The sequence below is a fragment of the Hemicordylus capensis genome, chromosome 14 (genome assembly GCF_027244095.1).
Source record: "Hemicordylus capensis ecotype Gifberg chromosome 14, rHemCap1.1.pri, whole genome shotgun sequence".
In the NCBI taxonomy this organism is placed as follows: domain Eukaryota; kingdom Metazoa; phylum Chordata; class Lepidosauria; order Squamata; family Cordylidae; genus Hemicordylus; species Hemicordylus capensis.
In genome coordinates, this window is record NC_069670.1 from 13041643 (window position 1) to 13063283 (window position 21641).

At 55.5% G+C, this 21641-nt stretch overlaps 1 protein-coding gene across 12 annotated transcripts in view; it reads left to right on the forward strand.

Moving 5' to 3' along the window:
- The first annotated feature begins 424 nt into the window (after positions 1–424).
- TPM3 (tropomyosin 3) overlaps positions 425–21641 on the forward strand; it is a 45087-nt gene continuing 23870 nt past the window's right edge. For 2 of the 12 annotated variants that reach the window (XM_053277534.1, XM_053277535.1), the window contains exons 1-2: positions 425–638; positions 4852–4977. In XM_053277534.1, the coding sequence (XP_053133509.1) occupies positions 525–638; positions 4852–4977 (240 nt within the window). In that variant the 5' untranslated portion in view covers positions 425–524. Of the gene's footprint in view, positions 639–4851; positions 4978–13031; positions 13238–21641 lie in introns of those variants that run through there. The other 10 variants (XM_053277536.1, XM_053277533.1, XM_053277537.1 and 7 more) reach the window with 9 other exon arrangements.

A 21641-nucleotide genomic window follows, 5' to 3' on the forward strand; every position in this document is an offset into this window, starting at 1 on the left:
CCTGATTCATGAAGGATGCCCCTGCAGGACAGGCCGGCCTGCTGCTGCTGCACCTGCCAGTTTGGAAGATGGGGGGGGGGAGGCGGCCCTTTGGCTGGAACAAAGCAGCCCCCCTCCCCTCCCTGCCCCGCCTCTCTTGCCACTTCCCCCCCCCCCCGCTTGGGGGTTTCTATAAGCGGCTCCCAGCTGTCCCCCTGGGAGCCCAAATATGGCCATGGCCCTGAAGTCACTCAGCAACCATGCCCCCCCCACGCCCCCGGGCCAGGGCGCCAGGACAATGGGCCCCCACGGGGGGAAGGAGGAAGGACATTTGGGGCACCACCGAGGGAGGGAGGAGGCCGGTCTCCCAGGCCCAGGAAGGCACAGCGGCCCCCACCCCCGGGGCCAGCTGGCAGGGAGGGCCACTATAAAGAGCAGCGAGGCGACGGGGCTGCCCGCACTGGCCAGCCAGCTCCCTCCGGCCCTGGTGTGTCCCCCGCGGGCAGCGTCCTTTGGTCCGCCCGCCCCTCGCACCCGGCGCCACCATGGAGGCCATCAAGAAGAAGATGCAGATGCTGAAGCTGGACAAGGAGAACGCCTTGGACCGGGCTGAGCAGGCTGAGGCAGAGCAGAAGCAAGCCGAGGAGAGGAGCAAACAGGTGGGGCAGGCCGGCGGGGGGGGGGTGGATCGGGGGGGGGTGCCCTGTGGGGCAGAGAGTCCGGGTGGCTTCCACAGCAGTGGTGCGTCTGCTGGGCATGTGGGTTCCATCCCCAGGGGAGGCAGAGAAATTCCTGCCGGGAACCCCGGGCAGGCAGCTGCTGCCTGCTTGTGTAGACAACGCTGAGCCTGCCGGGCCACGAGCCTGACTCAGCGGCAGGCAGCTTCCTCCGCGGTAGAGCATCTGCCGAGGGCGCAGAAGGTCGAGGGTCCGATTCCACCCTGCCAGGCAGGTCAGGCAGAACTGAGTGAGGAGGATGCTGGGGCCGAGTGCGAGCCTTCGTGCTCCGTGGCAAGGGAGATACACACTCTGCATATGTTCAGAGGGCCTCTCCACCAGCAGCAATCCTGCAATGAACTCCGGGGCAGATTCTCAAGCTTACATTCCCCTGGATTACGCACATACACACACCTCTCCAGGAGGGGCTGGGGGAGAGACCTCAGTCCGAAACCCAGGCGAGCCCCTGCCGGTCAGTGCAGACAACGCTGAGTTAGATGGATCGAGGGTCTGACTCAGTATGGTGGCAGCAGCAGCAGTATCTATGTGTGTTTTAATTAGTGCGGAGAGTGGGAAAGGCAGGAATTAAAAATAATAATAATAAATGTCTGCCCAGCTTGGATTATTGTCCAGAAGGGTTCCCGTTTCACATTCTTCGCAGCTGACAAAATCCCTGGCAAACAAAAGAAGGTGCTTCCCGTGCTCTGGATGTCTCCAGGGTGACCCAGCAGCTGACAATAGGACGGGAAGGGGCATGTAAGGTGGATGTATTTCCAGAGAGGCCCAGAGACGGAGAGCTGGGCATCCAAGGCAGCAGAGGCGTGTCTAGGGAAAATAGCGCCTAGGGCAAGCACTGAAATTGTGCCCCCTGTCCAAACATCTGACACCCATCTTTCAGATAACTTTACCATAACATCAGCTCAAAAATACAAGTCAAGCTCGTTAATCTTTTAATATTTCAAAAACTATTTAGCAGTGGACGTAGCCAGACCAAGAAATGCTCGAAAACTACAAATTTCAGTATGCTGGGGCTCATGAAATACCCAAATACTACGTGGAGGTGTACTTGGAAAACTAAGGAGAAGTGCCTGTCTAATTCTCTACTATGCATTGTAGCATCACTATTACATAAGTTTTAAAAATAAATGGAGAATTTACTTTCCCCAGATACTAGGGCCTTGCAGAGGCCATTTGAGCATGCATGGTGGCCATTTTGTTTTCGGTGGCCATTAATTTTTTTTTTTTCATTTTAAAAAATGGTGCCCCCCTTCAAGTGGCACCCGGGGCATGTGCCCTGCCTGCCCTACCCTAGATACGCCCTTGCAAGGCAGACAGGCCCGCCACAAACAGCATACACGGACTGGTCCGTGGCCAGGACTTTCTTTCTTTCTAAAAGGAGAGCAGCTGGGGTGGGAGCATTCAGGTCAGCCTGGCCACCTCTGGCCTGGAAGTATTTCTTCCTATGGCACACATTTCACTTGCGGAACTCACCGCCTCAAAAAGCGGTGGTAGGTTGCTGCTCTTGATGGTTTTGGAAGGGGGTTAGACAAACCGGCGGGGCTCTGTTTAAATCCCCAGGTGTGAGTAGCCTAGTTGTGAGTGGAGATCACACACTGGCAGTTGCAAAGGCACTCTGGGTAGGCTCAGAGGCACTTTGTCCCCCTATTATTCAGGAGGATAGAATCTGGCACTATAATATATTACAGGGTTTGGCCGCCACATTTTGTTTTCTTCAAGTAATGCAACTTAAACTGTAGCTGGTTGGTGATCCCAGCGCTCCGAACCTGTAAGGAGAAGTGGTGTAAAAAGCATAGTATGTCATTAAATGCATACCACCAACAATTGGATTTATTCCAATCGGCTGCCCAATAGCTAATATGTAAGGGCTTCATTTAACCAGGGTTCACATGTATGTAGCCCCAGAATATGTTCTAACTTAGAATACCTAATTGCATGGAATTTCTTCCAATTTCCAGCATTCATGGCTGGAACATGTTGTGTTATAATCAAGGCAAGAGTGCACGTGAGCATGTTATGAGTGCTCTCCCCAGAATGCGAATAGCCACAATGAATGTCCAGGGGTCTAATCTGGAAGCAGGGCACTGAGGTTAGAAGATGTGGCTCCTAGATGAACTTGCCCCATGGAAGGACTGCCTAGTGGCCTGGAAAATAGGTTTGATACAGCAGGTGATGATTCTGTTCCTATGTTAAGCTGAGTTCCATCTAGCTATTGGGGCCAACAACCACTGATCAGTGTCCAAGAGTGAGTGTGTCTAGCTGTTTTTAAAGCCAGCTGAGTTAGTGGCCATCACCACTCAGTTCTGATCTACGTATAAAATGCACACAGCTGCTTCCTGCAGAGTCAGTCCCTTGGTCTGTCCAGCTCAGTATTGTCAACACTGACTGGCAGCAGCTCTCCGGGATTCCAGGCTGGGTTTTCTCCGGGATGGCATGCAAATCAGGGCTGGCTCTGCTCCCTCCCCTCTCCATACGGGCCCAGGATATAGGACATCAACCAGATGTGCAAACATAGGTTTCTGGATCCAACTGGTTCTCCATGCAGGCTGTCCTGTCCAGAGCAAAAACAAAAAACAAACATTTCAAATGACAAGGAATTAGTTGTGACACGTCCAGGTGAGAGTGCTGCTCAGGAAAATAAAAGCAAGCCAGGAGAAGGAATGTCTAAGATCGCTTTGCCTTTGCCTGGAGGCAAATGTGCAAAAGAGAGCCACTCATGTTTCATGGCTATTACGAATGGAATGGGAAGGAGGAACAGGCACGGAGCTTCCAAACTCTGGGTATCTCTGCCTCTATCTCCAGCTCGGGTCCTGCATTGCCCTTGTAAGGCGATGGACGGGAGAGCAGCAAAAACGCCTGGAGTCTTTTGCATCAGCAGACAATGATCTTGCGGAGACAATTCAATCCTGGTCCAGGCCTTCACCCCACATAGCTTTGGCTGCCCCCTTGCATCACTGCCTTTCTTGATGGCTGGATTAGGTTTCTCCGGCGCCAGGGTTGCCAACTGAGCAGGAAAGGAATAGCCAGGCGTGCTCCGGTGCCATCAGTGCTGGCTGGATCAATAGAAACCATCTGGCAAAGCTTTTCATGGCGAGGAGAGAGAGGCACATCACCTGCTCACCTCTCTGGACCTTGGCAACCCACCTTCGACCTCACTTGAACGTGAGAGGCATGCTTGCATTTTGGGTGGCATTTATGCTGGCCGCCAGTAAAAAGGCATGGAGGTCTCTCAACATTATAGTCAAGAGTCCTGTGGCTGTAGTGTTTCCATGTCTCCCAGCATTTTGGGTTTCACCTGGATTTTAAGCATCTCATGCAGATTGCTTAGCTCACCCAGATTTGCCCAGATATGCCCAGATTTCAGCTTCCATTTACAAGAAAAAGCTAAGCTCCAGCCCTTGTAGAAGCGGAGTTATGGAGCAAAGCGTGCAGTCACGATTCTGCTCAAGAATTATTTTCAAGCTCGTTTACATTATATGCACATTAGGCACCTGGATTCTGAAAGCCGGAATACGACATCCCTATGTTGCTGGTGTGCCGAATGATCACTGCTCGGATAGAATGCTCCTGTGTGAAGCTATGGCACACATACGAGTGAGTGCCCATCGCCACACTTGGCTGTGTACTGTCTCTTTAAGAGCCAGAAGGCCTCAGGAGGAGAAGGCCATGTGTGAGAATGGGGTGGAGTGAGGGGTAGGATGAGGAATAGTATCCGTTTTGCAGAGATGTAAATCTAGGACATTAATTCATATTCTTTTTCTATGTCATCCCTCTTGGGAACTTTTATCTGAGAAGCGGTATATAATACATTCATAATGGGGAATACCTTCTTTACCACAATAGAAGACGACTCTGAATGTAAGGCGACCCCCTTTACAAATACAGGTTAAAAACAGATTATATCCGTATTTACCCAAAAGGCTCTGGATTGAAGATGACTCCCACCCACACCCACAATATCTAACATCAAATAACCTGAAAACTGAGTCTTCAAGGGAAATCCTAGTTTTTGTAACCAAATGTAAACTAGAAAGTGTGTTGGACAACTTAAAAAAAAAAAAAGATCTCGATTAGTTTCAGCTGTATAGCAGGCCGCAAGTGATGACTCTTGTTTTCCCCCTCGATGTCGTTTTTGCAGTTGGAAGATGAGCTGGCCGCTATGCAGAAGAAGCTGAAAGGGACGGAAGACGAGTTGGATAAGTATTCAGAGGCTCTCAAAGACGCGCAGGAGAAGCTGGAGCTGGCGGAGAAGAAGGCGGCGGACGTACGTAGTTGGGGGGCAGGGATGCAAACCCACCTTCTTGTCCACCTTTGAGAGGTCTGCATTTCCCCAAGGTGGTTTCCACCTTCAGTATCCAGGTGGCCACCTGCAGGGTCAGGGAGGGTCCTCTGGCTCGCTAAAGCGCCTGTCCTATTTCTTCCAGCCAATCAGCATCTTGGGAACCCTTAATTCCCGCACCCGCCATGCCACGCCTTTCCGTTCTCCCATTGGCTTAGGGGGTAGGAAGGGGCGGGACCAGTGTAGGGGATATAAAGAGGAAACGGGGAAGTGGGTGCCATTTCACCGTCTGATGGGGTGTCAACAAACCGCTGTCCCAGAATGTGTAGGGCAGAGCTAGCAAGGAGTGACTCTCCACACCCGCCTGAGCTCTGGGGCAGGGGCCGCGGCCGGAAAGTGTGGGGAGCACCAGCTGAGGAAAAGGAGATGCCCACGGGCTGAAAATAACCTTATCTTCTTCAACACACTTTGTGGTTCGGCTTATGCATGGTCAAAACCTCACCCAATGACTGCCAGCTTTTGCAGAATGCCAGTCGCATTTTATTTTTTTTGTTTTATGTTTATTGTTAAATTTATACCCTGCCTTTCACTAAGAAAATCCCAAGGCGGCGTTTTGGAGACCCAGCTCTACTAGCAGGGGTCTCTGCCAGGCTGGGGTTTCCCCTGGCAGCAGCAATGTATACATTTTATTTTATTTATTTATTTTTTGTTACATTTCTATACCGCCTTTCGTTAAAAGAAAACCCCAAGGCGGTTGACAACAATTAAAACATACCATAAAAGCAGTAAAAACATCAAGCAAGAAAAACATCAAGCTAAAAACATATAAACAAGCATAAAAACACGACAACAGATAACAGATATGAACACATCCCAACACAAACACACATTCTTGCCAGAGGGTCTTCTTTTACTTCCTTGCAAATGCCACAGTTGGTAATTGCCGGTGGCCATTTGCTTGCTCGCCCGTGGAGAGAGCAAAATTGCCCCCAGGCGACCAGGTTAACCTTTGCGAAAGGCAAGAAACCCAGCTCTGTTTTTTCTTCTAGAAGGCTGACATTTCCTTTCTTTTGTTAGATTCCGTGTCCCTCCTTCTTTCATCTGTCGATCTTGAGGCAGTGTGCAAATACAGTGAAAGAGAAAAGGGAGGAGAGCTGGTCTTGTGGGAGCAAGCATGAATTGCCCTCTTTGCTAAGCAGGGTCCACCCTGGTTTGCACTTGAATGGGAGACTGCATATGTGAGCACTGTCAGATATGGGGTTGCTCTGGGAAGAGCACCTCCCTGCTTGCATGCAGAAGGTCCCAGGTTCAATCCCTGGCAGCATCTCCAACATAGGGCTGAGAGAAGACTCCTGCCTGCAACCTTGGAGAAGCCGCTGCCAGGGAATACTCTTGGGGGCCTACAGGTGATAATCCTTGCTCTCAGTCAGTGGTTCCTAATGTGGGGCCTGCCAGATGTTTTAGAACTACAATCCCCAGAATCCCCAGCCAGAATCTTGTGTCTGGGGATGCTGGGAGTTGTCGTTCAGCAACATCTGGCAGACCCCACATTAAGAACGGGTGCTCTAAATAAAGACCAGTTGAAAGCACAGCGTTGAAGATACCCACACACGCAAAGAGAGGTGAAGTCAGTGGGAGTTCTCCTGACAAGTGTGTCACAGCGTGGCAAGAAGCCCGTGGCATCTGCCACGGAAAGGAACTCGGAGTCACTTTCCGCCTAAGAGTTTGGGCCAGAGTTCGACCCCACATTGGCCCAAAGACTGACAGACAGGCGTCGGGGATAGGCGGAAACCCAACCGGTCCTCCTGTCCCCTAATGCCTCGGGGGCGGTGGTGGAGGAAAGGTTTGCCCCGTGCCCCCGTCAGATGACAAGTTAATATATTGTTGGCCACAGTCGCTAGGCAAACAAAGGCATTGCGTTTCTCCCGGAGTGAGGGCCGTCCCATCTGTCAAGCAGTTAAGGGCTGTCGGCGCCCTGTGCAGCTGCCGCCTGGCATTCGGAGAGGATTATCTGTACAGATTTATCACCCGGAAATATTTGACGGACACACGAGCTTTCGCCATCTCCTGGCCCCTCGCCCTGCCTTCCCAGAGAGAGACGGCTTGATTGCAGCGGAGGCGAACATCCCACTGTGTGAAGGGGCGGAGGGAGGCAGTGGTGGGGGGGCTTTCTGAGTACCCTACTGCTCGTCAGAGGCCAGGCTGGCCTTTGGGGTTTTGCCGCCCACCCCCGTAGCCGAGAAGGGCAGGGTCTCAGCCTTGACTGGAGCCGTGCTCATTTGCAGGGCTGGACGACAGGCCTGCGCAGATGGCCAGTCAATGACCAGCCCGCACGGGTTTGAGGAGCCCAGTGGCAGGGAGTTCCCAGTCTATGATGGAGGCAAAACCCTCACCATTCAGAGATGAAAAGATGCTGCCGTTCACCTGGAAATCCAGTCCGAGACCATTTCTTGTTGGAAACGGATGTCGAGGCAGGCAATTCCTGTTCAAGAGAGGAACATAGGAACCTGCCCTATACTGAGTCAGACCATGGGTCTATCTAGCTCAGTATTGTCTTCACAGACTGGCAGCGGCTTCTCCAAGGCTGCAGGCAGGAATCTCTCTCAACTCTCTCTTGGAGAAGCCAGGGAGGGAACTTGGAACCTTCTGCTCTTCCCAGAGCGGCTTCACCCCCTGAGGAGAATATCCTGCAGTGCTCACACATCAAGTCTCCCATTTAGATGCAACCAGGGCAGACCCTGCTTAGCTATGGGGACAAGTCATGCTTGCGACCACCAGACCAGCTCTCCTCAGAGTGCAGTGTAGGAGACGAGCTGTTCATTGGGAGCTGGGGGGGGGGGCAATGAGCAAAGAAGGCTTCAGATGTGGGGGTGCAGGGCCCTTTGGGGAGAAGGGGGCAGGAAGACATCTTGCATTCTTCCACGGCTGTACAGGACTTCAGGGGTGCAAAACAAGAGGGCGAGAAAGTATCATGATTGGCAGGGCTATATTCTGGCACTGTTTATGCACCCCACGAGAACTGGTGCCCTAGGCAAGTGCCAAAGCCTGCCTAGTGGACAGGAGGGCCTTGGTCAAAGGGGCTGGCATTCAGCGCGAGTGAAAATCCCCGATGCTGGCTGCCTCCACAGTGACCAAATTGGTCCTCTCCTGGGATCCCCAAGACACTGTGAGGCCTTAGGAAGATTTCGTCCAGGGAGGCACAACGTAGTTACCCTGCAAATGCTGGACTACCAACTCCTATCATTCCTGACTATTGGCTGCTCAGGCTAGGGATGATGGGAGCTGTAGTCCAAAAACAGCAGGGAAATCGAGGTTGTACAGCCCTGTTTAGGCTCTGGTCTGTCAGGCCCTGGGGAAGAGTGGTCGTTGGCCAAAGTGGGTCAGAAGTGGGGCAAATTGTCCAGGCTGAGGAGTAAGATCTCCCTGACCAGGGGTATCCTGAGAGTAGTGTTACAGTGGAGAAGGCCCTGCTTTATGGACCCCCCTTTTGTAACTCAAGAGACTTCTGCGGTGAATCTAAAAGAATTTATTATTCATAAAGGATAATATCTATTATTTTGATAGCTGCAGCCTATGGCGGGTGGGGCTTAGGCAGATGTTCCTGTTGACATGAAACAATGTAGGTTTGAAAGAACAAACAAACACCTCCCTCTGATTATATATTTCCCCAAGGTTCTGGATTCAAGCAGGTGAAGGATTTCCATCCATATGTGGCTGTTTGAAGGTGGCAAATTACTTATTTGCATTCCCAACAGTGGCCAGGAGAGGGAGCCAGAGAACACGTTATTTCCCCACAGTCATTGAAGAGAAGCTCCTAAAGGCAATCCTATTAGTGCAATAATTTAAATGGATTGGGATTTTTTGGGGTTTGTTTCTTTTGAGAGAAGAGAACCACAGGACCTCCCAGGGCTGGCTCCAAGCTGTGGGCCCTCCGCGTGCCCCCCTTAACTTAGAAGGGGTGAGGTGTGCCGGCTGTATGCTTTCAGGGTTCCTTCGACCTTCTCTATCCAAAGATGCTTGGTTAGGAAAAGAGCTGCATTCTACTCAACTTTGGCCCCTGCCCTGCAGATGTTGGCCTATGACTCCCATCCTCCCGGGCTATCTGTGGCTGGGGCTGATGGGAGTTGTAGTCCAAAAACAGGTGGGGGGGCCTAAGTTGAGCAGGATATAGGAACATAGGAAGCTGCTTTTCAGGGAGGTGTCTGAACCACAGTTCAAAGCTTGGTTCAAGCACTTTTAGAGAAATGAAAAGGGGGACGTTAAGAACAAGGAGAGCAGGGGCTTACCTGTTCTCCGCTGCTGCTTCCAGCTTCCTGCTGGGACGGCGCAAAGCCCCGTGCAACACCAGCATGCACATGGCAACCCCAGAGGTGCACCCAGGTGATTTTGGAGCCTGGACCTAAAAGGCCTTTGGAGCGTCATTGAGCATCATCCAGCTTGAGAATAACACAAACCCCGGGCTAGGTGATGGGAGAGAAACCAAACAAGCCGTGGCAACGAAAAATGTGATTTAAGTCATACCCAATCCAATGGTTGAGGAGCTGGCCCAGGATGGAATCTGGAGAGCCCTGGGAGGAGAGAATCCAAGGTAAGGGGCATAGCCAGGGCCAGGCTTGGCGTGTGATCGCCACACCTAGAGGGCTCATGAGCAGAGCTACAACCCAGCCTTGAATGATTAACCGAGGGAAAACAGCTTTCCGGGTTGGGTCTGGTCATTGGGCCGCTGGCCAGCCAGAAGGCAGGCCTGGGAGCCAACTTTGCTGCCTGTTCCTTGAGTGCTCGACTCCCCTCTGCAGCTCCAGGCGGGCGAGAGTCATCTCGGGAACCCGCCGGCATGCCAAGGAACGCATTCCTTCCCAGTGCTAATTGCCCCGTCAGGCCAAGGATTGCTGCGCTGACGGCTGGAAGGCGTGAAATAAGAAGTGACAGGTGCAGAAAGGCTTTACGGGAGTGACCCGAAGAGCCGCTTCCTCCAGCGTCTCCAGATGGCAGCCTCCTGTCCCAGCCTCCCCCTCGAGTTCGAATCACTGCACCTGGTACCCGGAGGACCTCCCAGAGCGTCCCAGGGTGGTGTGGGGGAAATGGACAGAGAGGAGGGTTTTCTCCCCCTCTCAATGCACCAGAGACAGGTCGAGGCATGAATTCTAGAACTTGCAGTCCTCTGATTAAACGGATGGGCAGGAGATTCTGGCCAGACCTCCTGCCCCACAAGTAGTTATCCTCTGCCACCAAACGGAATGATGTTCCCTGGATTAAGCCGCGTTAAGAGGGAATTGGATGGATTAAGGGAGAAGATGTCTAAGCGGCTATTAGCTGTGGTCGCAAGAGAGAACCTCCATGTCCAGAGGCAGCGTGCCACTAAATACCAGGCTCAGGGGGACCAACAGCAGGAGAGGAATGTTGTGGGGTCCAGAAGGCGACCGCCCCTCCTGTTGGTGTTCAGGGACATCCCCTGCACCACCGCACTGGATAGAAATAGACACCTATCTGGGCTAGTAGCCATTGAGAATCCTGCCCTCCCTGAATCTGCTGAATTCCCTTTTCAACCCCTCTAGATTGGTGGCCGCCACCATATCCGGCCACTGTGAATGTCATAGTTTGACGACACATTGTGTAGAGATGTGCTTCCTTTTGCCTGTCCTCAGTCTCCCGGCATTTGGCTTCACGGGCTAGGCAAGCCAGGAGAGCTGGTCTTGTGGTTGCAAGCACGACTTGTCCCCTTAGCTAAGCAGGGTCCGCCCTGGTTGCCTATGAAGGGAAGACTAGAAGTGTGAGCACTGTAAGGTTATATTCCCTTCAGGGGATGGAGCCGCTCTGGGAAGGGCAGAAAAAGGTGCCAAGTTCCCTCCCTGGCAGCAGCTCCAAGACAGGGCTGAGAGAGACTCCTGCCTGCAACCTTGGAGAAGCCGCTGCCAGTTTGTGAAGACAATACTGAGCTAGATAGACCAGTGGTCTGACTCAGTAAGTGGCGGCTTCCTATGTAAAGCCTTTGGCCTGGCCCCATGGGGCCATTCTGATGTCCTTTGTTTCTGAAGAGGCGTAAAACCATTGCTAGAGAGCATCTCTGCCAGAGTTGCTGTCAAGAGGTTCAGTCCTGCAACTTTTCACATGGACACATGTCCCTGAGATGTTGCTGCTGCTGCTGCCTCGGGAAAGTAAATCCATCTTCCTTTACAACTCAGCAAAGAATGATGGAAGACAAAGCTCTTTTGAAAGGGCACCCTGCCCAAGTATTTCTGCCCGAGGGGGGCGGGGGGGGGACACACACTGAGCCACACTGTGCTCCATCAGTGCCTCCTTTGTCTCCAAAGCTCTGCAGTGCAAGGAAACAGCAAAGACGCTGTAGCGGGGTCTTCCAGCAGAAACCTAACACCAAGCGGCTGCGAATTAAAGGTGGATCTCTCGGCGGCAGTAACTTGAGCAACAAAGCACGTCGACTGGATTCTTAGCTCTTCCACTAATCTGTGAAGGGGGCAGGCCTGCAAGAGGGGTGTGTGTGTGTGTGTGTGCGTGTGTGGAAGCAAGCAAGCAAGCAAGCAAAGACCTCACTGGAATGGAATGTTTCCCCGCTCCCCTCCTTTCCCAAGCAAAAGCCCCAGATGCTGTTCGGCAAAGGTTAATTCTCGTTCTCATGCCCATATATGTACCTAGTTGATCTTCCAGCCCTCTGGGCCTCTTGATTTTTTCCCTTTTCCTCCCCGTTGGTGGTACAGGACAGAGACCAACCGAGAACCAAACACTGCAGGGGGCGGATGGAGAAAGGGCCAAAGAATGTGCAAGGCCAAAGTTTGCGGGCTGGTTGATGGGCACACCCAGGGGTGTAAGGGTGGCACTGGAGGTGTGTGTGTGTGTGTGTGTGTGTGTGTGTGTGACAGCTGGGGTGGGGCACGAGGGTCCAGCCAGCCCTGCGAACCTGGGGTGGGGTTGGGGAGGCTTCTGGCCGATTCAGCACCACTAACAGAAACACCAAGAAGTTCAGCACCCCGAAGGTGCGCGTAGCAGCACTTTGCAGAGTACGAAAGAGCGGGTTCTCTGTCCCAAGGGGTGAACAGTCTCAAATCCCACACAGGTTCAGTGGGACTGACTCCCGAGTAAACCTCGCCTAGGGTGGCAGCGGTGCAGCCCACCCGGCCCCATGCATGATGCTCAGAGGCCAGGCACGCATGAGCCCTCTTGGCAAGTCAACGATGTACGTGCCCACACTTGGAGGTAAACCCCACTGGTTTCAGGGACGCCTTCTCCCTGTCCTGCACGCCCAGGGCTGCATCTTCTTAACAGGGTAGTCTTTTACGTGTTGACTTGGAGGTAAAACCCTGCAGGGCGGCATCTTCTTCATAGGCCCGTTCTCGAGGCAGAAGCAAACCTTGCAGATTCTGGTGCACGATATGCATGCCGATTTCATGCATATCCGTGCACTGGAATCTGTGAGGTTTGCAGTTCTCCTCTGCCTGCCAGCTTAGAATCCAAACCCCACTATTGTTGTTGTTGTTGTTGATTTGATTAATAGATGCAAATGGATGCATGTGTGTTGAACTGGTGAGTTGGAGGCTTGCCTAAGGTTCTGGTAAGCGGCTTCAGATCTTTGTTAAGAGAAGATGGGCTGAGTGTGTAAAAAACAAATATAAGATCAATTCTTCTTGGCACACTCATGCAACCAGTCAGCCTTTATTAGGGTCAAAGACCAGCAGAAGGAGGGCGGGAGGAGAAGCACTACTACATAAACTGGGCACTCTCATCCTGGGAAGGAAGCCTGCAAGGAGGGCCTACTCCCTAGGTAAACCTCCCAGGCAATGGAGGCAAAAAGATGCCTAAAACAGGCGTCCCCAAACTCCACCCTATAGTGGTGGTAGAGGGCGGGGTGTGTGTGTGTGGAGAGGATGTTGCTGGCACAGGAGGAGGCCTACACCCGTTGCCACGGCAACCCCGCAGCTGGCCCTGGAGTGGGAGCGAGGGCGTGGCCCCCCCATCCGGGGCCTCCGCGCGACGTCATCGGGAGGGCGGGGCGCGGTATTTCAGGGCCGGGCGCAGGGGCTGCTGGGAGTAGAGAGCCGCGGCAGGGCGGGCGAGGCGGGCGGGCGGGCGGGCGCACCCAGCACCCAGCGGTTGTGTGGCCATGGCCGGGGCGACGACCATCGAGGCGGTGAAGCGCAAGATCCAGGTCCTCCAGCAGCACGCCGACGAGGCCGACGAGCGGGCCGAGAGGCTGCAGCGGGAGGCGGAGGCCGAGCGCCGCGCCCGCGAGCAGGTAGGCAGGCAATGCTGCCCGGCGGGAAGGGGAGCGGCTGGGGTGTGAGTGAGCTCCCAGAATCCTCCGCGGTTGGCCGCTCTCCCAGAATCCTCTGGGGTTGGCCAAAGTGCCTCCCTGCTGGGGCCCCGTCTCTAGTCCCGCGAACAGGCGGTGGCCAGGCAGACGGCTCCAGAGGGCTGAAATCTGGGGTGGGGGTGGGGTGGGGTGGTGGCTACCACTTGCCCCCCCCCCAGGCTCTGGACTAAAAAAGAAGGTCGGCTGCTCCTGAATGGGGTCTCTCCCCACCCTTCTTGGGTCTGCTGCCCAAACTGGGCCACCTGGTTCAGCATCTGCTCGCCATTTGGTTAAAGCAGTCCAGAAAGCACTCGAGCAGGGGTGTGTGAAGCTCTCCATTGTATCTTGCGCTCTCTGCAGCTAGAATTTGGAGGTAGGCTGTGCTTCAGCCTGGAGGTTCCACACCTAGTTGTTAGAGTTAATAACTCAGGATCAGCACTCCGGGCTCCGGACAAAGGGACCTCTAATCCAGCATTCTGTTCCCAGCAGTGGCTCCAAGTCAGATGCCTTTGGGAAGCCTGTAAGTGGGGCAGGGAGGGGATATGCTAGGGGTGTTAACAAGCAGGTTGCCTCTGAATGTGCTCACGTCTCCCGTGGTGGTTGGCAAAGGATATAAGCGCTCCATTGCTGGACAAAGAGCTGTTGAGGTTATCCTTGATGTGCTCTCCTTGCTGTCTGTAGCATTTGGTGTTGGGGGGTAGACTTCTTCTGGACCTGGAAGTTCTGCTTCTGACTGGCACAACTCCTTATAGAAGAGCCCTGCTGAGTTCATAATCCAGCATTCAGTTTCTCACATGGGTCCCACCCAGAGGAAACCTGCAGTTAGGCCATGAAAGTGATAGTGTATGTGTGGTGTTGGCTGTCACCAGTATTGGGTAATCGGAAGTAGAGTGCCTCAGAATGTGGAGTTTCTGCGGAGCTCACCGCATATGACTGTGCTCTGAGCTAATTGATCTGGAATGACTTGTGCATTCTGGATCAGTGGTCAACAGCCATTGACAATAAAACCACCATTTTGCTTGCATAGAAAAGATGGATTTGGGGTGCAGTCCGTGCTAGCCTTGGAAGAGCCAGCTTGGCGAAACTGGATTGAGGGCTGCATGGAGTGGTTGAGAAACCCAAGGCCACGGAGGGGCTTCTGGGGGGAGGGCGGGGTGCTCGGCATGCACATCCCTTTGTGCCGTCGAAAAAAGCCTGCCCTGCCCCCCCCCCCCGTGGACCCGGAGGCGTAATGGCAGAGCGGGGTTTCCTGGCCCAGGAGAGAAAGGCGTGGCCGGGAAAGGGAGCTCGGAGAGGGATCTCTGGGCCGCGGCTCCGGAAATGAAGTGGCGGTTGAGGCTGGGCCCGTGGATGGGTGGGGACAGAGGCCAGCTTCCTGTTCTGCTGCCAGAATGGGGACTGGGGAGAAATGGGGTAGTTTGCGTCTCGTGGAAGGAGGCTGCAACTGGGGAGCTTTTCTCTCTCTCTTTCTGCTCGCCTCCCCCCCCCAGTTTGCTCTAGGCAGGAATTGGAGTAGGTGCAGCACTGTGCCCCATAACGTTGGGGCCCCGCAGCCAGCTAGTCAGCCCCAGAATGTCATGCCCCCCAAACACAAAGAGGATGAGCTTATTTCTCCTCCTCGCGCTGCTGTCTGAAACCTCGTTTCTGTTCACTTGTGGGGCATGTTCTGCCTCCTCTTCAGGGTCGTGGGCTGTGGTTATGGGTGAGGATCCTTCCGTTGTGGTGGGGCTTGGCTTGGCTTCCCCAGGAGTGAGGAGGAGTCTTGCCACTGCCCTAAGAACGGGGCAAAAATTTCCTCCGGGATGGAAATTCCACACTGGGGCAAAATCCCATCTTGCGTTTCTGAGGGTGGCCGCTATGAAGGTCTGTGGAGGTGGTTGCTCTTCTCTCCCGCCCCTTTAAGACCCTCTAAAGTAAGTTGCCCAGAGAAGCTGATCCCACCTACAGCAACGACATGCATAGGTCTGTTTTGTGGGCCCAAGAGTGGTTTTACTTCTCTGAACCCCAGCTCATGAGGCCTAGAAACCTGTTTTACAATCTTGACGTCTCAGCCCATTAAGTTGAGCCCAGTGCCACACTTGTATTAGGCAGTCCTGGAATGCACCCCAAAATCAAATACCAGATGCCTGAGACGGGCACCCTTTGGGGGATTCAGTCCTTGCTCGGGACAGAAGCTTGTGACAGTTGCAGTGACGGGGCTTAGGAATTGCACGGACCCATCCTGGGTGTGACCACTGACGGGTGGGCTTCAGGACACTGGCTGGAACCGTGCTGGGTGTTGCCAGCCAGTGATCTGGAGTTTTGAACTTGCAGCCCAAAATCTACCCACGAGGGGCTCTTTCTGTCCTTCCAACCCTGCGAAAGTTGGCTTTCCTGTGGTGGTGTCCTGTGAAACGGCTCCTCGAGGCTCCGGGCAATTCTCTGCATAGGAAACATCGGATTGCCTGGCGCGGATTAGCACGCTTGGCTTAATTCCTGGGTTTTTCTAGGAGCTTTTTGACCTCGGCCCTGTTGGCTTTCTAGTGCGTGCACAGAGGCCTTTCTGTTCCCCCCGCTTTGGTGCAGTAATGAGGGGGATCAGAGTGGATTCCCTCCAAGCAGCTCTAAGCCAGGGCTCTGGAAGGTGGCAAAAGCCCCGGAATTGGCTGGCCCGTGCTTCTAATCCTGCTCCCTTCCTCGCTTTCCGCCTCCTTTGTAGGCTGGGGTGGAAAGAGGGCTCTGCCTTGCTGGGGGGAAAAGGAGCTTGTCAGCAGGCCTCCAGCCAAAGGGAAGATTTATGGCCAGCTCTCCTGCCTCCAAACGAGGGAGACGGCCAGTCTAGGGAAGGGGGCAGGCTGTTCCTCCCGTCCCCCTTTGCACACACCACCCACCCCCTGGCTTTCTTCTGTTTTTTTTCCAAGTTTGCAGAACACAGTCCAGTTATAAACAAGCACTGGAAGCCTACCTGATGTGGAGAGGTGCCTGTCCCAGGGGTGGGCCAGGACTGGGGGGGCAGAGCATACACTTGGGGTGTGAGACAGCAGTCCAGATCAGGGTGCCCCAGAGGAGATGGGGCTGTAGCTTGGTGGTAGAGCATATGCCTTGCACACAGGAGGTCCCTGGTTCCCTCTCTGGCAGCATCTCCAGGTAGGGCTGGGAGAGACTCCCACTTGCAACTTCGGAGAGCTGCTGTCAGTCTGTGCAGACTAGGGGTTCCCAACTGTGGGTGGTGGTACCCCTAGAGTAGAGTGGCCATGCCCCCCGAAATTCTGGGTTTCACCAGGATTTTTAGCATCTCACCCAGATTGCTTAGCCCGCCCAGGTTTCAGTTTCATTTAAAATAAAATAAAAAGCTAAGCACTAGCCCTTGGAGAAGTGCAGTTATGGAGCAAAACGTGCGGTCACGATTCTGCTTGAAAATTAGTTTCAAGCCCATTCACATAATATGCAAACTAGGCACCCAGATTTGGAGAGCCGGAATAGGGCAGCCCTACCCTAGAGGTACTTGAGAGGCTCCCTGGGGGGTGGTCGGAGTCGTCCCGTCTCCCTGCGCTGCTCAAAGGCAGCTCAGTTGAAATGAACGGGACCAGTTTCCTTCCGACTGGAGCGTCAAGAAGTTGATTTCAGTGAGAGTGCTGGCGAGTAACTTGGCGTGGATGTGAACCAGTGACTGGAATAGCCTGTCCCTCAACTGCAACACTGAAGTGTGTATCTCTGTGGGTGTGCATGAACACCCCCCCCTCTCTTTCTGGAGTACCTGAGCGGAAGGTTCAGGACAAAAGGTTCACATGTTATAGATGAACTACAAGTGGGATGCCCCTTTGTAGACCACGCAGAGCTAGATGGACCGAGGGCCTGGCATGGTATAAGGCAGATTCCTCTATTGGGGATGGGGCCTTCGCTCGCTGGTGGGGCATCTCTTGTGCTTGCCGGAGGTCCCGGATTCAGTCCCTGGCAGAGCTGGGAAGGACCCCTGCCTGAAAAGCTGCTGCCAGTCAGTGTAGACTGTCCTGAGCTAGAAGGACCAAGGGTTTGACTCCACAGAAGGCAGCTTCCTGCTTCCATGTAAGGAGCTTCCTGTTCTTGGAGGAGCGGAGTGTACGGGGCTTCCCTGCACGCCGCAGTCCAAAGAGCGACCTCATCCACCTTCCTCTTGGCTCCCGGCCACCAAGTCGGTGTTTCCAGCAAGCCTGCAAACAGGGCTGGGAGGCCTGCTCTTCTTACCGCCCACCCCTCTTGTGGTAGCTGGTCTTGAGTGGTGGTACACTGCTCTTGGAAATGGAGGTTTCATTTTGTGATGGTTCATTTTATGATACTGAATCGCCATTGATAGATGACGGCTTCGGTTGGGGAGGGCCTCTCCCACGCCTTGGTGCTAGCCAGCAGAGGCCGGAATGGATCAGCTAGGAGATGCTGCGGGGCATTGAACCGGGGACCCTCTGCGTGCGAAGCGTGTGCTCCCATACCGAGCTGCAGACCCATCTCTCCCCCCCCGCCCCCAAATCCCAGCTGACACAGACAAAAGGCACCCGGCGGATCTGGATTTGGGGGATGGCAGGGTGGTGCTTGCAGCCTGGTGATGGCTTCGGTGGGAGTGGGCGGCCAGGATGCCAGAATTGCCTACGGTTCCCAGATCGCCCACGTCGCATCGGCCGCTTCTGGCGTTCAGCTGTTCCCGGGCGCTTGGGAGGCAGCTCACAGGCAGTCCTGCTTCTGATTAGGCCCTGGGGCCTGGAGGGGCGGTATCGCCTTCCCCCTCTCGGCAGCTGCACGGATTCCTTGTGGCCTTGTGCTGACCTGCCGGCCAGGCGTGCTTTCAGGTGGGTTGCTGGAGAAGCCCCGGGCGGCGGCCTGCCCTGTGCTGTCAGTTGCTCAACTGGAACCGGGCTGTGGTTGGCGTCGGTGTGCACGGATCTGGTCTGGCTGGTAACGCTATAAGGCCTTTTAATTATATATAAAACGGCACCGAAACAATTCAGTCCCATAAACGCGGTTACAGGATTCCACAGGCTTTGCGTTTGCCAGGCCACGTGGCGGGCAGGATCTTGCCCCCCTCCCACTTAATCCTGTGCATGCTTGTTTGCAAGTGGTCCCCACGGAAGGGAGGCGGTGGGGCTCATTCCCCAGGCTGCCCGGGGCTCCCAGCGGGACAGCAAATCCCCGCGTGCGTTGAGGTGGGTGGGAGTTGCGTCCAGTTCCGTGGGGCCAAATCCTGTGTGGTCGCGAAGCCTTGTTCACAGAGCCCTAAATGGGGTCTGTGGAGTGCCCAGCCTGGGTACGGGATGGGTGAACGCTTCCGATGGACAGTCATGTGAATGCTGAGATCCACTCCTGGATCTCTCCAGTGATATACAATTTGCATTCTGTCGGCAGCTAGCAGCCTCTTCTCCCTTTGCACTCGGGGTTCCTGAACCCGTGGCGCTGCATCATGGTCCTCGTTGGCTGGTTTTGGGGTCTCTTTTGGCTCACTTCCCACCTGGGGAGTTCAGTAATAAATAGGCGGCTGCGGGCCCGGCGGACGTTTCACGCTTAAAGTGAAACGGCATGCAGTGCAGATCCCGGGTGGGGGCAGGCGGGATCAGGCCCGCTTCTGGGGAGGCCGCTGTGCTCCTGGTAGCACTGAGACGGCCCCCGAGCGGCGCCGCTGCCTGCCTGTGACTGGCACCCTGGTACAGAAGCGCTGTGTGGGACTGTGGAGGCCCTGTCTGCACATCTGTGTCAGCTCAAGTTCCTCCATGACCTCATCTCCCAGCGATTCCAGCCGAAATGGAGGCTCCTTGCCTGGGCCAGTGATGTGGCTTTCTCGGCGGGTGAAGCGAGGGCCGTTCGAGCCGCGCAGCCTGGCCACGGGAGTTGCCCAGAGGCCTGGCTTCCCACAGACGGAGCCCTTGTGAAGGCTGCTGCTTGGCCCCTTGCTTGGGGCCGGGGCTGCCGGGAGGGAGGAGGCGTTGCCGGCTGAGCTGGCCCCAGAGTCAACAGCACCCCTCCCGTCCCCGGCTCTGCAAACAGAAGCCGGAGGGCGGGGCCCCTTTGTGTGGAGGAGCGGGGCCCCTTCCGAAAGCAGCAGGGCGGGCTGGCCTGAGGCGGGGCTGGGTCTCCCCCTCCCCTCCTCGGGGCCGGTTCCCACGCTTGCTCGGCTCCCATGAAGCCTCTCGCTGCTTCCTGCCGCGCGGCTGTCGTCTCCGGGTTCTTTGTCTGCCTCCAGCCGGGATTCCTGTGGCCGCAGAGGGGCCTCGCTGCTGGGGGTGGCGGGGATCCAGGCGGCCACGTTCTGCAGCCCGGGTTTCTCCGGATGGGGAAACCCGCTTAGGGGAATCCCGAGGTTTCCTGTTGAGGTTGGGGTGGCCCTCGTGGCAGGCGTTGTACTACAGCTCCCATCATCCAATGCGACTGGCCGGTGTGGCTGGGGATGAGAATCTAAAAAGACCTCGAGGGCTGCATTTGTGCAGCCCTGTCCTGGATGGCATGAAGCTCAGGGGCAGAGCCTCTGCTTGGGATGCAGAAGGTCTCAGGTTCAAATCCCGGGCAGCATCTCGCGGGAGGGCTGGGAGAGAGACTCCTGCTGGGAACCCTGGAGAGATGCTGCCAGCCAGTGTAGACAACACGGAGAGGGGTGGACCAAGGGCCTGGCGTGGTCAAAGGCAGCTTCCTGAACGTCGGCCAGTGTGGCTGGGGGTGGTGGGAGTTGTAGTCCCAACAACGACTGGGAATCCCAAGCTCAGGAACATTTGTAAAGAGCCCGAGTCCTGAACTGAACTGGCTGAGGTCGGATCTTGCCTCTGCCGCGACCTCTCCAGGTGGCCTGGGAACAGAGGAAGCTGCCGTCGACGGAGCCAGACCCTTGGTCTGTCCAGATCAGAGTTGTCTGCTCTGACTGGCAGCGGCTCTCCGTGGTTTCGGGCAGGGGTCTCTCCCAGCCCTACCTGGAGATGCTGCCAGGGAGGGAACTTGGAGTCTAGATGCTCTTCCCAGAGCGGCTCCATCATCCCCTGAGGGGAAATACCTTGCAGTGCTCACACATGGAGCCTCTCATCCAAATGGGCTGGGGGCAAATCCATGGAGGGTCGATCTCGCCCCTTTCCTAGCCCTCTGAAGAAGGCCGCTCCACTGAGTGAGGAATCGCTTGCCTCTCGGCTGCTGTGTGAGGCCAACTCCCTGTGTGATCATCCCCTGCTCGCTCCAGGGCAGAAAGCCCCAGAAGCAAAATGGTGCCCTGCTGCTCCCTGTTCCAAGTTTTCGGAGGACTGGCAGCCCCTTGGCCTGGGAGAGAGCTTGCTGGCTACGGACTCTCGGCCCGGGCGGAGTGGCCTCGTTTCCCCCCAGCCTCTCGCTGACCCTCTTGGCTGGCCCTGCTGGGCAGTCTGGGCCCGGCTTCCTCCTCCTCCCTGCACAAAGGAGGGAGTTCCTGGCATGGCCCTCGCCAAGTGTGGGCCAGTTGGGCCAGGTTTCCGTGTGGAAGGGCTGGGGCGGGTGTGCAGGCAGCCAGGACCGGCTTCCTCGGGAAAGACCCTTGGCTCTCTTTCTCTCTCTCTCTCGCCCGGCTGCTGGCTGGGGCTGGCCGGCCTCCACTCCAGCTCTGAGCAGGAGCCTCCCTTGGCAACCCAAGCAAAATGTGACATCTGAACTCGGGGAGCTGGGCTGGGGCCGGAGCTCGGGGGCAGAACATCCGCTCTGCATGCCGAGGGTCCCTGGCGGCATCTCCAGGTGGGGCTGGGAGAGAAGCGTTGGAGCCGCTGCCCGTCAGTGTAGACCGGAAGGGTCGGACTCGGTCCCAGACAGCTCCCTGGGTGCTTAGGGCGGGGCTGCTCCACTTCAGCCCTGCTGCAGATGTTGGCCTATAACTCCCACAATCCCTGTCCATTGGCCACTGTGGCTGGGGATTGTGGGAGTTGTAGTCCGCAAATGGCTGGAGGGGTCGCTAAGCTAAGCAGGCAGTGGGTCTTCCCAGAGTGACCCCACCCCCTCAGGGGACTACCTTGCAGGGCTCGATTGCAGCCCCCCATTGAAATGCAAGCCAGGGCGGGCCCTGCTTAGCCAAGAGGGCTGTGCCATGACCCTGTCCCCGAAACACCCGCCACACAAGGGGGGCTGTCTTGCTGGACCACTCATGGTCACTGACTGGCAGCAGCTCTCCAAGGTTTCAGACGAGAGGCTCTCCTTGGAAATGCTGCCAGGCGTTGAACCCGGGACCTTTTGCATGCCAAGCAGAGGCTCTGCCCCGTCGGGGACCATCTTGCACTGGCTGTAGTCTCCCATCCAGAGGCAGACCACGGCAGGCCCTGCTTTGCAGAGAGCACCATTGATGCTTGCCCTTTCTTATTCCTGCTGCCACATCTCCCCGTGTCTTTGTGCCTTTCGGGTGTGTGGA